The sequence below is a fragment of the Tenrec ecaudatus genome, chromosome 1, assembly GCF_050624435.1.
Source record: "Tenrec ecaudatus isolate mTenEca1 chromosome 1, mTenEca1.hap1, whole genome shotgun sequence".
NCBI classification, from domain to species: domain Eukaryota; kingdom Metazoa; phylum Chordata; class Mammalia; order Afrosoricida; family Tenrecidae; genus Tenrec; species Tenrec ecaudatus.
In genome coordinates this window covers 238,475,648-238,492,622 of record NC_134530.1, presented here as the reverse complement: position 1 = coordinate 238,492,622, position 16,975 = coordinate 238,475,648, and the positions used below count along the sequence as shown (strand labels likewise).

At 37.0% G+C, this 16,975-nt stretch overlaps 1 protein-coding gene across 2 annotated transcripts in view; it reads right to left on the bottom strand.

Annotated features, from left to right (window-relative positions):
- SPATA17 (spermatogenesis associated 17) overlaps positions 1-16,975 on the bottom strand; it is a 282,434-nt gene that overhangs the window by 105,003 nt on the left and 160,456 nt on the right. For both annotated transcript variants that reach the window (XM_075530400.1, XM_075530408.1), the window contains one exon: positions 11,385-11,533. In XM_075530400.1, the coding sequence (XP_075386515.1) occupies positions 11,385-11,533 (149 nt within the window). The remainder of the gene's footprint in view (positions 1-11,384; positions 11,534-16,975) is intronic.

Sequence of the window (16,975 nt, the reverse complement as noted above, 5' to 3'; positions counted from 1 at the left end):
CATTAAAAAGACTATCAGAGGTTCAATGGATTTTACTTTATCATACAGCATAGTCTAAATATTAGAAGAAAAATGGAAAAATTTAAGAAATAATTTACAAATTTTCAAAGCCCCCAACACCTGAATGAAAAAGTATTATCATGTATGTATTAATAGACCCATATCCCAGATAAATCTAATATACCGGATGTTTTAACACTTTTATGATTTCCATTTTTCAATAAGCTTTTTAAAGGCACCACTTTTGTAATTAATATCTTTACAAATGGTGTGTCCTAAACAAATCAATTCTGCATTATTAAAAAGCAGCATAAATACAGGGAAGAAAGCACACACGGGGAAGACAAATGTGAAAAGGAACTAGATTGGTGGCATCTGGAAAAAGAAGATCTTCCCTCAGAGCCTCTTTGAAGTAGTTTCTCTGGGTCTTCCAAGAGGTTCCAGTGGTAAGCTAGGCTGTTGTTAGGTTGTTAGGTGCCATCAAGTCTGTTCCAACCCTTATAAACACAATATACAGAACCAAACACTGCCTGGTCCTTTGCCATCCTCACAGTTGTTCCTATGCTTGTGTCCCTTGTTGTGCCCCCTACGTCAATCCATCTCCTTGAGGGACTTCCTCTTTTTCCACTGTCCCTCTACTTTAGTAAGCATGCTGTCCTTCTCCAGGGACTGGTTTCTCCTGAAAACATGTCCAAAGCATGTAAAACAAAGTCTTGCCATCCTTCACTCTAAGGAGTACTCTGGATGTATTTCTTCCAAGATAGATCTGTTTGCTGTTTTAGCAGTACTTTAGTACTGTGAATATTCTTCACCAGCACTACAATTCAAGTGTACCAATTCTTCTTCAGTCTTCTTTATTCAATGTCCAACTTTCACATGCATATGAGGCTATTGAAAATAAGGCATCACCTTGGATTTGCTCCCTATGGAGAAAATCCTTGGCTACACCTCCTTTTCCTTTTACTGATCAGAGCGGTAAAAGAGTGTCTTCTTATTAAATCTCTGTTTTTTTGCTAACTGTTGAGATGCTAAAGGTAGACTCCACATTAGAGACACAAGCACTGCTATAGGTTTTGGGAGAAACTCCCTCTAGTTGTATCATTTCTCCTGTCTCTATGAGTCAGATTTGACTTGTTGGCAATGAGTATGGCTTAGGAGACCTGGGGGTATGTTAGCTCAGTGCTTGGTGGCAGATTACAAGGTTGGCAATTAGAACACCTTAGGTGGTCCACAGCAGCAATATACACAACACTCTATTTCTGTAAAGACTTACAATCCAGGAAACCCTAGGGTCAGTATGACTCAGAATCAACCCAACAACAGTAAGAGCCTAGACAAAACTATTTTCCTTTATCCTTAGATAGCACATGACAAAATATATTGAGTTACGTTGATAAGTGGGCATAAGTCAAATCCTGACTTGTCTTAAAGTTTCCCTTTATCTTGTTTCGAGACCCTGAGAGCTGTGAATGAATTAATGCACCCAGCTATTAACCAAAGTGCCTTAGAAGAAAGACCTTGGGATCTATTCCTGAATTGTCATTGAAAACATTATGGGTCACAGTTCTACTGTGATACATGTGGGGTTTTGATGAGTGAGAATAGACTCCTCGTTAATATACTGTTGCAACCATTTTAAATTGAATTCCGCAAAACTACACTTGTATGGGATACTAATGATCTTGCTAAATAATTCTGCATTTTGTTAGGTTACTTTTCTTTGAGATGGGCATAAGTATGAATATCATTCTGTTGGCTACCTAGTGGTCTTCCAAATATCTTGGGAGAGGGGAGTGAGTGCTTCCAGAGCCACCGCAGTTTTTTGAAGCATTTCAATTGGTATTGCATCAATTCCTGAAGACTTAGTTTTTGCTAGTGTCTATGGTGCTGCTTGGACCTCTATCTTCAATATAATTGGTTCTTGATCATATGCTACCTCTTAAAATGGTTGAATATTGACGGATTTTTTGTTACAGTGATTCTGTATTTTCCTTCCATCTTCATTTGATACTTCCTGCATCATGTCATATTTTGCCCATAGAATACTTTAATATTGTACCTTGTGGCCTTAACCCTTTCTTTTTCAGTTGTTGGTTTTGCAAAATTCTATCATGGGATCTTCAGCTTCTTTTCTATCAGCAGGGCCACATGTTCCAACTGCTGATCATTCCTCTTTATTTTCATTTTTGCACTCTAACCACCAGAGATCAGATCAATTTCAGACTGAAGATGTTGGTACAGTTATTCAGTTTCTTCATAATTGACTTTAGTGGTTGACATACAACTTTGAATAGCAAATTTGTTATCTGGTCCTTCTTGTTTGTGTATTGAGATTTTCTGTCAAATTATGCATTAGCCTTCAAGGCAGACCTTGAAATGTTCTTGTTGATGCTGAGTGTGATGCTGTCCCTCTTTAATTTGTCAGTCCTGCCATAACATCCTATGATTGTTCACAGAACTACTTTGATAGTGGAAATTGAACAAAATTAATTCTTGTGAGGACTTGAAATGGACGAATGGAATCAGCTATGGGTGTAGAACTAGAAGGTAATGGTTGACTCAGGCCTGGAGTGACTGACAACTGAGAGCACTCTGAAGACTTGTGGGAAAGAAATGACATGTCAGCAGATGAGGCTCCTCGGGAGAGAAGAAGGAGCAGTTGTGACGAGAAGAGAAGAGATGACAGTTGAGATGAAGGTTGAGTTTGTGAGCCAAGTCCCCACGAGGGTTATTTTAGGGCAGTCTTACTTTTCCTCCTCATAGTTTGATAAGATTCCTTCATGCACTGCTTCAGACACATACTTCATCTCTTGGGTCTCTTGAATCTTTGTTCTTTTTCTTTTCTTTTTAAATCATTTTATTTGGGGCTCTTGCAGTTCTTATAACAATCTGTACCATCAACTGTATCAAGCACGTGTGTACAAACGTTGCCATCATCATTTCCAAAACTGTTTATTTCTACTTGACCCTTTGGTATCAGCACCTCTTCTTTCTCCTTCTTCCCCCACCCTCCCATCCTCATGAAGACTTGATAAATTATAAATCGTTATTATGTTTGTATCTTACACCGTCTCCTGTCTCCTTTCATCCACATTTCTGTTGTTCATCCCCCTGAGGAGAAGGGGGTGTCATATGTTGATCATTGCAATCAGTGTCCCCTTTCTTCCCTTTCTGAATCTGTGTTCTTTTCAACTAAGAAATCTCTAAATGTGTCTGTGCCCCTGACGTAAATCGTGTTGATTCTATGTACAAAATGGTTTGTAACCCCTTCTCTTTTCTTCCACAGCCATTGTCTCTGATCTCTTTCGAGGCTTTTAAAAATCCATGAATTGGAGTGTGGTTTGGGTCTCTAATGGCTTTTGTCTCTATCCCTTCCATTTCTTAGCTATCTGTAAGCTGGTAAAGTGGTGTGTTGAAGCTGTCTATCTCTTAGTATCACCGCGGATCTGACAACACTGTGTTGGCTTTACACTAGGTTGACACAGGATAGTACTTTAACAAGGTACACAAGAGCTTTTTAAATTTGGCTCCAACCTACACTTTCATCTCATTCTCTGCCTTGTTTTCATGGGGTACTAAAGCTTGGAGAGACACTTTCATAAGACACCCAGTTAGCACTATGAAGCCTCTGTGAGACAGTAGTTTGTTCTCATGGAGACGGCTTTTTCCCATGCCTCCTTCTCTGTGCCACTGTCCTTGCTGTGCCTGGAAAACTTCTATTTCTGACCCCCATTCACATTGATTAACCATAAAGTAATGTCTAGATGAGAATTTTTAGGAGCTATGAAGAAAACATTTTAAGGAGCTGACGCATGTAAATGCCACCTTGATATTAAAAAGCTAGTATAAAGAACCACTGTCTCACAAAGGAGATTCTTCCACTTGCGGATTTGGCAAATGTTTACAAAGTATATGTTAAACATTATTAGTCATATGGTAGACAGAGTGTCTCTACTATAATAAAACCTATGCATAAACTAACAAGAATACAGATGTATTTTAATGTTGATTGCATACACTAAATGCATATGTAATATTTTCAGGTATATCACTAAATGTATGCTATTATTACAACCATGTCCAGGCTTGAAATCTTACGCTTCTTTAGGTTTACGTGCCCATAAGAAGAGACTTCTATAATAATTTTTTTTCCTACAGAAAGCAGTGGACAAAAAGAGAGCATAATTCTTGCTATACAGCCAAAGTAATAAAGGGTTCTTTTGTAGATAAACTTAGAACTTCTTAATTATACACAGGCTTATTATCTATATCCCCAGTGTTATAAAGTACCAGAACTTCATTAGAAAAATTAAGCTGGAAAAATGAAGGCAGCACTTTGTAAATTTCTACTGGAAATTAGCTGGGAGAGGCAGAGGAAGACTGGATAAAAGAGGGTAATCATGCTTCACTGTGCCCTAGAGCGTCCGCATGTATAATACGATTTTCACAGTAACTACCTCTCCGATTACCGCTTGTTTGGCATAGTCTGTGTTAATGGGGTTAGCCAATTTAGTATTTTAACTTAAAAAGGCTCTGCTGATTAATAAATGTTGCACACTGTGCTAGTAATTAAAATAAATGGAAGAGTTACAAATAAAAGTTGAATTGTTAAGGAAACATTATCTGAAATTATATGATAATCCCTATTTACCATAATACAATAACAGTTCAGAGAAGGCATACAACATAAAGGTCTAAAATGTTTGCAAAATAAATCATACAAGTTAGAAGAGTTTTGAGATATGTTCAAGGTGGCTTTCATTATTCGTTATTGATAAGCACAATCACATCTCATCTCTATGCACCCACTTCTGAAAATGCCCTTTTTGAAAAACTACTTTTTAGGTTTTTTTTTTTTAAGAATACTGTTTCAGTTTTAGGGATTTTAATGTTTTGTGTTAAGATGTAATTCATGCTGAAGGCTGTAGTCTCTGTTCTTTTTAATTTTTAAAATAAAACATTTTATTGGGGGCGCTTACACTTCTTATTAACAATCCATACATCAACTGTATCAAGCACATGTGTACATATGTTGCCATCATCATTTTTGAAACAAGAAAAGAGGAGCTGATACCAAGGGCCCAAGCAGAAAGAAACGGTTTTGTATTCTCTGTTCTTCACAAGTGCTTCTGGTCCTCGTCACTCCCCGCAGCAAGACTGTGCCATCTGAAAAAAGATGTTTGAGACTTCCTCCAGTCCTGATGCCATGTCCTTCCCCTGGTCCAGCTCCTCGGGTTATTTGCTCAGCACACAGGTTGAATATGCACGGTCACGGATGCAATCCTTCTTGCTTTTAAACCACGGCTCTCCGTGTTAGGATTTACAACACACATTGTGTGTGTGTGGGGGGGGGGGACACAATCCAATCACAATTGAAACACATGATAAAATCATCATTCATAGGATTCAACTCAATTATTTCTCTGGTGAGAACATCCTCATAGTTCATCAGAATCCAGAGAAAATTCCATATTAATATATGTATATATATATACATATATTGGCACATATGTCTTGAACATACATGAAACAGTAAATCAAAGGCATTACTGAGGTAATTTTTACTCAGAATTTTATTAGGTTATCTAGGTAGCTCTCAAGTTAGAAGTAGGTAAATTCTATGAAAGCAGAGACTTCATCTGTTTTACTCATTGCTATTTTCCTGACATGTAAACGTTGCTGAATCAATAAATCCTCCATTTTTAATATGCCCTAAAATATCTAGAGTACCACATAGGGAGCACTTGGAAATTGTTTGTTAATTGCTTATTTAATTTCCTAGGATTCTAAATATCAATGTGTGAATGAGGAATTAAACAGGTGTGAGAAAATAGAATTAGTTACTTTAAGAAAAAGAACAAATTGCTCTCTCTCTCGGCTTCTCCATTGACCTCTCGTTGGCTCCCCCTCTCCTCGGCTCCCCCTCTCCTCTCCTGTCCTTGCTCCCCTGTTCCCTGTCCCCTTGTCCTTCTCTTCCCTCTCTCTTCACGTGGACCACCAAGCAGGGCTGACGTGAGCATGCTACCATGAAAATAAAAGAACAAATTCATATTTTAGAATGACTTCCAGAAGAACTTTCCCAATCCAAATTTCTATATATAAATTTTCATTTGCCTAATTATTACAGACATTTTGAAGAAAATACCTAAATAAATTATAACTGTCATATTATTAAGAAGCATTTTGTCATTGCTCAAGCCGCCTAGAATATTCTCTGAAAAGAGAATTCTCTTTCAGAAGTATGAGGAACCTTCTATGAGGTTAGAACCCTCTGTGGCATAGAGAGGGGCCCTGAACATGGTCCTTCTTCTTGCTGGCTCCACACTGGTGGATGAAATCCCATCCACCTCTGGCATCTGTGATTTCCTGCCCTTCCTTTGATGTATTCTGCAGGATTATTGTTTGTTGCTAATCCAGAGCATGTCAATAACAATCATTTATTAAGGCCCTGAATGCAGAATGTTCCTCAGAAGTAAGACTGGAAACACTTTGACTTACTTATTTTGGACACGTCATCAGGAAAGAGCAAAGCCTCAAAACCAAGCCTGCAGCCGAGGAGTCAATTCTGACTCACACTGACTGACCATACAGGACAGAGTAGAACGGTCTCCTAGGACGTCCAAGGTTATCCTCGTTACAGAAGCAGCTGCCACACCTTTCTGTCATACAGTGGCCGGCAGGTCGCTCTCATTCAGCCACCTGCCTTATGATTCTCAGCCAAGCACTTTAACCACTGCACAAACAGGGCTGCTTTCAGTCAACATTACTACCTTTAAAAGTAACATTTCTGTACCTTTTTCAGGAAAGGAAATTGAAGCTCATAGAGGTTTAGTTACTTACCCAAGACCATGTGCGACGGAGTCACCATGATTTGAGCACACCGAGAGCTCGTTCGAAAGCCCGCCTTCCTCTTATTGCACCACGTTGCGCAATTCAGATGAGTGACAAACAAAAGAACCAAATGTATTCAAACCCTCAAATCCAATGTCATCTCGGAGTCCTAAAGATTTTTTTTAAAGTAAAAAAAGACTTCCCTTCAAGGTTTACTTGGTGTTCCTGTTCAAGGCCTTTGGATGGAAAATATAATCTTCAATTTCTCACAATAAAATTGGTATTTTTTTTGCAAGAAGAAGGCATCACTGAAAAGTATCCATCACTCAGATGACTAGAAAACCTCTGAAGAAATGCTGTGACCATCAGCAATCAGACGAATGCAAATAAAAATGATAAGAAATCATCTTACCTCAACATTAATAGCAACATTCCAAACAACAGTAAAGAAATGCTGGCGAGGTTATGGTTAGAATGGAAGGAACCCTTACACATTGAGGGAGATGCCACCCCTGTGGAAAACAATGTGGTGCGTCCTTAAAACCGTGAGCACAGAAATGTCGGTGGAACCCAATAGTTCTTCTACGAAGTATATATCCTAGAGAAGTAAGAGCCACGACACAAATGGATATGTGCACAGCCAAGTTCATAACAGCATTGGAAAAGATGGGAGAAATCTAGGTGCCCATCGGTGGATGAAGGGATACGCAAACTGTCACATGCATGCAGAGAAATGCATTAAAGAATAACAATATCTTTTAATAAAAAAAGAATAGCAGTATAAAACAGCTGATATGTGGATGAACCTCCAGGAAGTTAAACTGAGTTAAATTACGGTAGCCGATTTAGCAAAGGATAATGACTATATTGTTACTATCATAAAACGTTTACACACTGAAAGAAACATTCGTTGAAAGTTAACCAGAATGAAAGAAGAAGGGAGAGCAAATCACTAATGAGAGGCTGGAGTGACGCGACAAGCAATACACAATAAGAGCGAGGTCAGCACAAAGTGAATTAGGCGAAGACAGAGCCCGGGAAGCACAAGAGCTAAAGGCAACAACGATAAATACTGGCACATACATACCCTTGCAATAATAGTAAGAATAATAATCTAGGAGTGAATACACATACAAGCTAAATGGGTGTGGGACAGTAAATGGGACTACACCTTGGTGATATCCAAGTTTGACAGACACTATTTCTACACATGTTTTTATATTGCTGCAAACATATCCATAAACACAGCAAAGCATAGAAGAGGTAATTTGATCAAAAGTTCTTAGTGATAAGCAAACACCTTGAGGAAATGGGTGCCTCAGGAACATAATCTCAGGGGTCATCAAGGTCAATTGCATAAGACAGTCCACAAAGACCACTTTCTACATCCTCCTTTGGTGGGTAACAGGCTAATATCTCAAAGCGTGCTGGACACCACCTGCGACTATCAGTCTCCGCCCATCCGAAACAAAGAAGAATGAAGGAAAGCACAGAGGAATGGAAACCGCGGACTAATGGACGGTGTGATGCTGAAGCCAGAAGAACAAGACGGTGCCTGGCTAACACTACTGACCACTCTGGAAGGAATCACACAGGAGTTCTTCAAGAGGGTGGGAGAAAAGCAATGACACCACACTCAACATCATAAAAGCTGCACAGGGCATCCTGGTCTGCGAGAGACTGGCAGACCCCTGACACTATAGCCCACTGAGCTTGGAACTGAACACACTGCCATGGCTCGATTTTCAGCCAAATGACAGAAAGACCTACAAGATGAGCAATAACACCAACGTGATTGTGACACACCTATTGTAACAATTAGCCATGTGAGAGAAAAGGGCAGCATTTGCCCAGGTATAAAGCACAGAAGACTTTAAGCAATAGGAAAGAAGGCTGAAGGGAAATAGTAAATACAGCAAACACATAGGAAGAGTCCTGTCACATTTAAGGGATTCCATTAAATGTTATGAAAGTTATGAGTTGACTGAAAAACCAATTTTCTCTATAAACCTTCACCCAAATTATAATATATGTGTACACCTACATGTCTGTGCGGTCAAACATTGGGATCAATTGCATAAGATGGTCCACACAGATTTCATAGCTTTGTTATAAATTTATATATAATTTTGTTATTGTACAAATGTATATTAATATATCATAATATAATATTATGATATTATATATACAGTTGATATTATTCTATAATATATGTAAAACAGACGCTAAACCATTTCTGTGGTACGACAATACCGTTTGTTAACATTTCTATCAGACTTATTATTTGCAAAGGTATAAAACCTAAATTGCCAACATTTCTTTTGCTGTGCAATTGTTACCTATTATATTCAAACTAAAATGGTCTCAGAAAAAGCTATAAAAATATCAGTGTTTCGATTCACTGAATAATGAAATTATCCTTTGATTAGTTGCTAAAGCCAATTTCTTAATCTCATTGCAAAAAATATGATAGCTTCAAATAATCTATATTATTTCTTTAACATTCCCAACTTGACTTGTTCCTGCTTGGCTGCTATCCCTCAGTGCACTTCGCAGTGTTTGAAAGTCCCGTGTGACAGCTCATCAACAACACCATCAGGATTGGATATAATTGCAAGCGCAAGAGTTACACGGGAAGTCTAAGCTGAGCATCTTTCTTTTGGGCTAACATTACTCAAGATGTTTACTAATGCTTTATATTTCCATATCTAAATTAGTGACGAATTGCATCAACGAGTGTTATTAAGTATGAATCACTGACTTTCCATTACATCATACATTAATAATCTTAAATAATCATCATAAGGTACATTATAAAGAAATGATAAGATTATCAAAGAAAATTCTTAGGATACTTAAGTATGTTTCAAATATAGGTATTTCTGTAGAAATATCAATATGGTCAATTTATTTGAGAAATTAAATTTGATATTTCATAAACTGCTGCCTCACTGAAAAAAGCATGATTCTGAGTAGTATAATTCCTTAGATAGTCATCACTAAATTGTCTGCTTTGCTTGACCAAATGTGAGCCGCATTAATCTTCTATATTCTCTTTAGTAAAATTAATTTACCTGCCCAAAGCTAATGTTTTTAAGAGTTTCCTGTTTCTTATTTATTTTATATTGAATGTACTCAGTTTTTAAAAATAATTTACTACTTTATATATAATTATTAAGAGAATTGGTCAACCACTGTATGGCTAATCACTATACGTCAAATAATTGCTATGAAATAAAAATTACCCAAGATGCTTCTCAGCCTTGCTTTTGGTATTAGTTTCTATTAGATAATTGAGTCTTACCAGGAATATATGATTACTTTCATATGCACCATACAAAATAATACATTTGATATACCCCTTCTATGTGCTAAAGTTATTCAAGAAGCCCTAGGCACAGCAGGGGATATTTTAGGGTTTTTTAAAATATATATAGCAAATCACTCTTTGGTATTTTTAATAATGATTATATCTGTTAGTTTATATAATTATAAAAACACATTGTTCATATTAAATCATTATAGAAGTCATTATTTTAATATATAATTCAGCATACATAAGTCAAGATTATATAAATAAAAATAAATAAGCATAATTTTATGTTAACAATAATTATAAAGTTATTTAAATTACTTTATATTATCTAATTTAACCATTCTATTAGTATAATAACTAATGTTTACATAGAATACATTGTTATTATATGTATTATGGCATTAAAATTACTATATTTATAATAAATTGTTTATTACATAGGATATTAATAAATATCAATATTTAATAGGATATTAGTCCTCTTGATGCACCTTATTATTACATAGGATAACATCATCATAATATCATCATAAACTATTATAACTACTATTACTATTTTATCAATCTATTAAAGTAGATAACTAGTTTAATTATAAAATATCATAGCATACTAGAAATAAAGGCATCCTAGATTTTCAGTGATCCATTCATAAGGCACATCACTTTCTTGATGGCAGTGCGTTAAGAGAAGGTGCCGTAGCGAAGACATGAATTGAGCCCCTAGTCAATAATGATAATATTTACATCTGAATATCCTTTTACATCATCGTTCATCTGCCTCAATCATACAGAAATGAATCTCTTTTAATGCTCCTGTTTTACAGAACTATCTTTTTTATCATCTATCTGAATTTGTACATAAGAAACCTAGTCCATGTTAAGAAAACTACTTTTGTCGAATCTTATTTTAGGAGCATCATACATAGGAATGCCTCCACTACATGCTCAGGGTAATTGTCTTTACAAACACGCGGACAGCGGTCACTTAGCTCTTTTAACATGACATTGCACTCTTTCTTTTTTTTCCAGTTGAGTAGGATACTGATGATTTTGGTCCGTCGTCAATATTGGCCTTACTTAAAACATTTGCATCTTAAAACAATGGTTGGTTCTGTGTGTGCTCAAAGCTGCTTTGCTGTTTATCACAAGTATCCTCTCTTCATTAGGAAATAGAAAGGATTAGTAAACTTAAGGTACTGAACATGGTATAGATAATCATTTTGCACTAAAAACTCACAGGTTATCATTTATATTGTGCATGCACTCCTTTCTCCGGAGTAACTCCCTGGCTTCCTGTAACGAATTGATCGGTTCCTCCACCCGCAGGGTTGGCTCCAAAGGCTTGTAGCGTTGCTGCAATACTTCGGTGACATCACGGAAGGGCCCCTGACAAGTTAGAGGGAAAGGTAAATATTTTATTATGGAGCACTTTTCACAGGTTACTGATGACCACGGAGGGTGAATATCTACAAAGTCTCATTGGTTTGCTAAATTTACTTTTTAAAGCAATTTATTCTATTTTAAGACTGGAAGTATATGGCAGAAGAATACCACGCATCTTCACAGAAGGTTCTCTCAAATAAACATCATCTCATTAAACATGGTTTGGTTCATAATGGTTTTACATTAACTATTAAAAGGAAATTCTGAGCATAGCTTCCTAAACTCTCCTAGGGGTATACATAGGAAAGCATGTGTTTTTCAAATTAAATTATAGATTTTAGGTGAATGACACATCACATATTTTTATCGGTGACCCCCATTTCTCAGATTGTTTTAAGTATTCTTTATTTATAATTGTAAAGTCAATTACTTGATACACCTACTATCAACAGTAGCCACTTTCTTATATTTATACAGAGCTGTGCTGTGTTGTGATTTAAGTTAAACCTATGTTTAAGTTACTAGTAAGTAACTAGTAAGTTACTAGTTATTAGTTAACTAGTTAAGATAGCAGTGACTCAACTATACCAGCTATATAATTAGTATCACACTAAGCCCAACACAAATCGGAAACTGCTCAAGATTTTGCTGTGCCATTAATTAGGTATTGTTTGCTTTCACCATGATTGTTGTACTAGGGAGAAGGGATCTAAATGGACAAAGATTTTTAACCATATACCTTATTCTTAAAGATCTCTATTTTAAATAGGTTATCACTAACAAGACACAGCTGGAGTTACTGCAAGCACTGAGTGAAGACTGTGGGGCTAATAAAAAGAAATGATTCACGCCTCATTTATGTTCACTTATGTTTTACATTAATAGAAACCAATAATAGGAACCAGTTACCATAAAAGTCATGGACCGTAAATAACACAAATGGCAAATAAGTATCATCTAGTACTTTTCACAGCTGGACAAGAGGATTGCTATATTTGAAAGTAGTTAATGGATTTTTATCAGAACTTTGCTTTTTAAAGATACAGTAACATGAATGACTGTTTGCTACTAAGGACACTGAGAAATCAAATAGGGATTTTTAAAATAGACTTTTAACCCATTGAGACTTGATAGTGCAACTACAGACATCTTTTTTCTGCTATCTCACAAAATCGCTGTGAAGCTATGTAAAACAATGTGATGTTGGGCTCATTGTTAGGTGGCATCAAATGGTTCGACTCACTGAGCCACCCTGTGTATGAGAATAAAACACTGCAGGTCCTGCTCCAACTTCACAATCATTGCTACCATTGTGTCAGCCAATCTCACTGAAACCGTCCTCCTTCACTCCCCTTCTCCAAACCCTGGTCCTTCCTGATAACCTGGCTGCCCTACCTGAAGTGATATCTTGCCATCCTCACTCCTAATGAGTACTGCAGCTGTATTTCTTCCAAGACAAATGTGCTCCTTCTTCTGGTAATCCATGGAAGATTCAATCATCTTTACCCACACCAAAATGCAAGGGCACCAACTCTTCTGGCTTCTGTTATTCATGGCCCAGCATATTTTTTTGTTTGTTCTCTTGCTTGTAATCATTTTATTCAGGGCTCATACAGCTCTTATCAATCCATCCATCCATCCATTGTGTCAAGCACATTTGTATATTTGTTGCTATCATCATTTTCAAAACATTTTCTTTCTACTTGACCCTTTGGTATCGGCTCCTTATTTTACCCCTCCCTCCCCTACCTTCCCTCTCTCAAGAACCCTTGATAGTTTATAAATTTTTTTCATATCTTACACTGACCTATGTTGTCCTTCACCGACCTTTCTGTTGTCCATCCCCGTGGAAGAGTGTTACAGGTAAATCATTGTGATCAGTCCCCACTCTCTCCCCCCACCTACCCCTTACCCTCTTGGTATCACTACTCACATTCTTGGTCCTGAGGGGTTTATCTGTCCTGGATTCCCTGTATTTCTAGGTCTTATCTGTACCTGTGTACATGCTCTGGTCTAGCTGGATTTGTGAGGTGGAACTGGGATCATGATAGCGAAGGAGGAAGCATTAAAGAACTAGAGGAAAGTTTATGTTTCTTTTTTTTTTTAGTTGTACATTTCATCAGTGCTATGCTACACCCTGACTGCTTTGTCTTCTCCCCATGACCCTTCTGTAAGAGGATGTCCAGTTGCCTACCTAGATGGGCTTTGGATCTCCACTCCACACTCCCCCCTCATTCACATTGATATGATTTTTTGCTCTGGGTCTTTGATGCCTGATACCTGATTGCATTGATAATTCATGCTCACACAGGCTGGTGTGCTTCTACCATTGGATTTTGTTATATTTTAGCTACATGGCTGCTTTTTATCTTCAAATCTTTAAAACCCTAGATGCTATATCTTTTGATAGCTAAGCACCCATCAGCTTTCTTCAAGACATTTGCTTATGCACCCATTTTGTCTTCAGTGATCATGTCTGGAGGGTGAGCATCACAGAATGCCAGGTTATTAGAACAAAGTGTTCTTGCATAGAAGGAGTACTTGAGAAGAAGCACAATGTCTATCTGTACCTTAATACTTAACATATAAGTATATGTACAAAGATATTTCCCTATCATTTCATATAATATATTTACATACATACATGCCTATATTTAGATATGGTCCAGCTTTCACATACATACAAAGCACCTTAAAACACCAAGCTTCAGTTAAGTTCACCCAAGTCCTCAAAGTGACTTTCTTGATAGTTATCTTTTTATATCAAATGTTTTCTATGTTTGTACATTTGGATATTTTGCTTGTTAACAGTTTAATGAGGCATGTTGCAGCAAATTTGCCAATGAAAGAATACGGTGTTGGATTTTTTAACTGCTGCTTCCATGGTTGTTGTTCATGGAACCAAGTAAAATAAAGTCATTGGCAACTTCTATATTCTGTCCCTTTATCATGATGTTGCTTATTAGTCTTGGTATGAGAATGCTGAGTTGTAATCAATACTGCAAGATGTGGTCATTGGTCAATGTTGTATCATTACATGATTATTTACTCAATCTGCATGCTGAGCACATAATCTGGGAGAGTAGGCTATCTGAAGAAGAATGAGGCATCAGAATTGGAGTTAAAAAGACTTATTAAGAACTTTCATTATGCAGGTGACAGAGCATAGCAAACACTTAGCATTGTAACTACTGCATCATTGTTATCATTTCTTTCAAGAAGAGCTTGTAAAAGGTTTTCGACAATAATAACATCAAAAAATAAGCAAATATTCACCCAGGAGAGAGAGAGAAAGTCTGATTGCTTGTTTGCAGGTTTACCCAAATTCTAGTTTGACTGAGACTAGGAAACAGAGTAGTTTACTTTTAAATGTGTGTGTGTGTGTGTGTGCATGCAATTTAAGAATAACATGGGTTTTCTTCCCTCAGGATTCACTATAATCTTTCTGAACATACTCCTCTACAATTATGCACCCTTTCCCTGTCTTCCAGTGCCTGGTCTAGTTATTTATATTTTAGACAATTAATGTCTTGGCCTTTGATCTAAATGATCCTCTGAGGACAGCAAACTTGACACTTAGGATTATACATCTACAACACCAAAGTTCTGATTTGTTCGTATTTCTATTGTGAGCTTCCCTTTAAGATCTCAGGTTAGCACAAGTATATCTTAAGTGATATGGGACCACATACTTGGGGGGTTACTCTAAATCTTCTCAGGAGAATCATTTCCAAATATTAACCCCCAGAATGCGTAGACCACCAGGACTCAGTTTAAATCCATAGCTCTTCATAATCACACAGTTAAGGTTTCCCAATGTTTAGCTTTCCTTAACCCTAATTATAAGGGATGTGCTGTCAGCCATCCAAACAGATTAGCTTCAAAAATGTTTCCAAGAATGGAATCTCAGATTTGACAAATATATTAAGTGTAATGGAGAGTATTTTGAAGGTGATACGGCTTTTTGTTTTAAAAAATAAATAAATACATGGCTTTGAAAAAAATTCTGGTTTTGGAGGGCGAGATAGTTAAGGTTTATTGTGCCAACTTGGCTGATAAACACATGTGGGATTAATTGAAGGGTGGAGAACTAAATGGTTTGGTGAGCCTCGCTTTTCTAGTTCTCGGGTCTCTTGCTTTCTGTGATCCAACCGGGGTGCAGCTGTCTTAGTCAGGTTCCTGCTTCAACTGGCAAGGCTCACTTCCTGTGAGACATCCTTAATCATGAGTAGCCACATGGACTACCCCGATGCAGCCCTGGGTGTTGGAGTACCCATGTGGAGACCCCTGCCAGCGCTGACAGGCTTACAAGCTCACTGATTCGGCTTTTCTCCTGCAGTTGGCGTCATTGCATGTGTTTTCTGAGATTGAGGAGGACTTTGTGGATTGGTGTTGGACATATGGGCTAATGTTGGATTTATGGGCTTGGACAGTACTGGGTTGGGATGTTTTCTTAATGCACACTTACCCTTTGTATAAAACATTCTCATAGACATATAAGTCTATGTGGATTTGTTTCCTTAGTTTACCCAGACTAACACAGGGGGTTACCCCCTTAGATAGATAGATAGATAGATAGATAGATAGATAGATAGATAGATAGATAGATAGATAGATGATAGATAGACAGAGATACAAAAGTAAATAATTATTACTATTAGGATTCCTGCTCATCCATTCATGGACTTATTCCAAAAAACCAGACTGTGTTCATACGTGTCTCAGTGATCAGGAGACAAATTCTCTCAGTAATACTTTTGTTTCATTAGGGTGCCTTACAACAAAAACAAACAAGGTCCAATATTTTTTAAAAAGAGCTTCTAAGGAGATCTACTGATCCAGTTAAATTCCAAACTGAGAGATCAACTCAGAAGGGTATAGAGACAGTTTTAGGGACTCCCATAGGAGTATTTTTGATAGGGTATCTCAAAGGAACCAGAATGGACATGAGGGTTATTATGAAGAAGTTTGAAGAGAATGGGAAACTATTGATGAACAGAAGGCCAGGAAGGTTCTTCTGAGAATTTTTTTCCCCATCAAGTCAATGCACCTGCCTCTTCTTCCAGTGTAGCATACATGTATGCACAAGTATGTAAAAATATTTCCATGTGCATGTATATAACCATAAGTATATAAACTGTATATACTCGAATATAAGCTGACCCGAGTATAAGCCGCGGTACCTAATTATTACCTGGGAAACCAGAAAAACTGATTGACTCGAATATAAGCCTACGGTGGAAAATGCAGAAGCTATTGGTGAGTTTCAATAATCAAAACAAATGAAAATAAAATTACTAAAATGGAAACATCAGTGGGGTAATGTGTTTAAATATTTATTTTAAATAAAAAACATAAATAAAAGGACAAGTCATTTAACATTAGTAAACCAGCACAGTAAGTGGTAAATAGGTTCAACAAAAACAATAAGTTATCAACAATGAT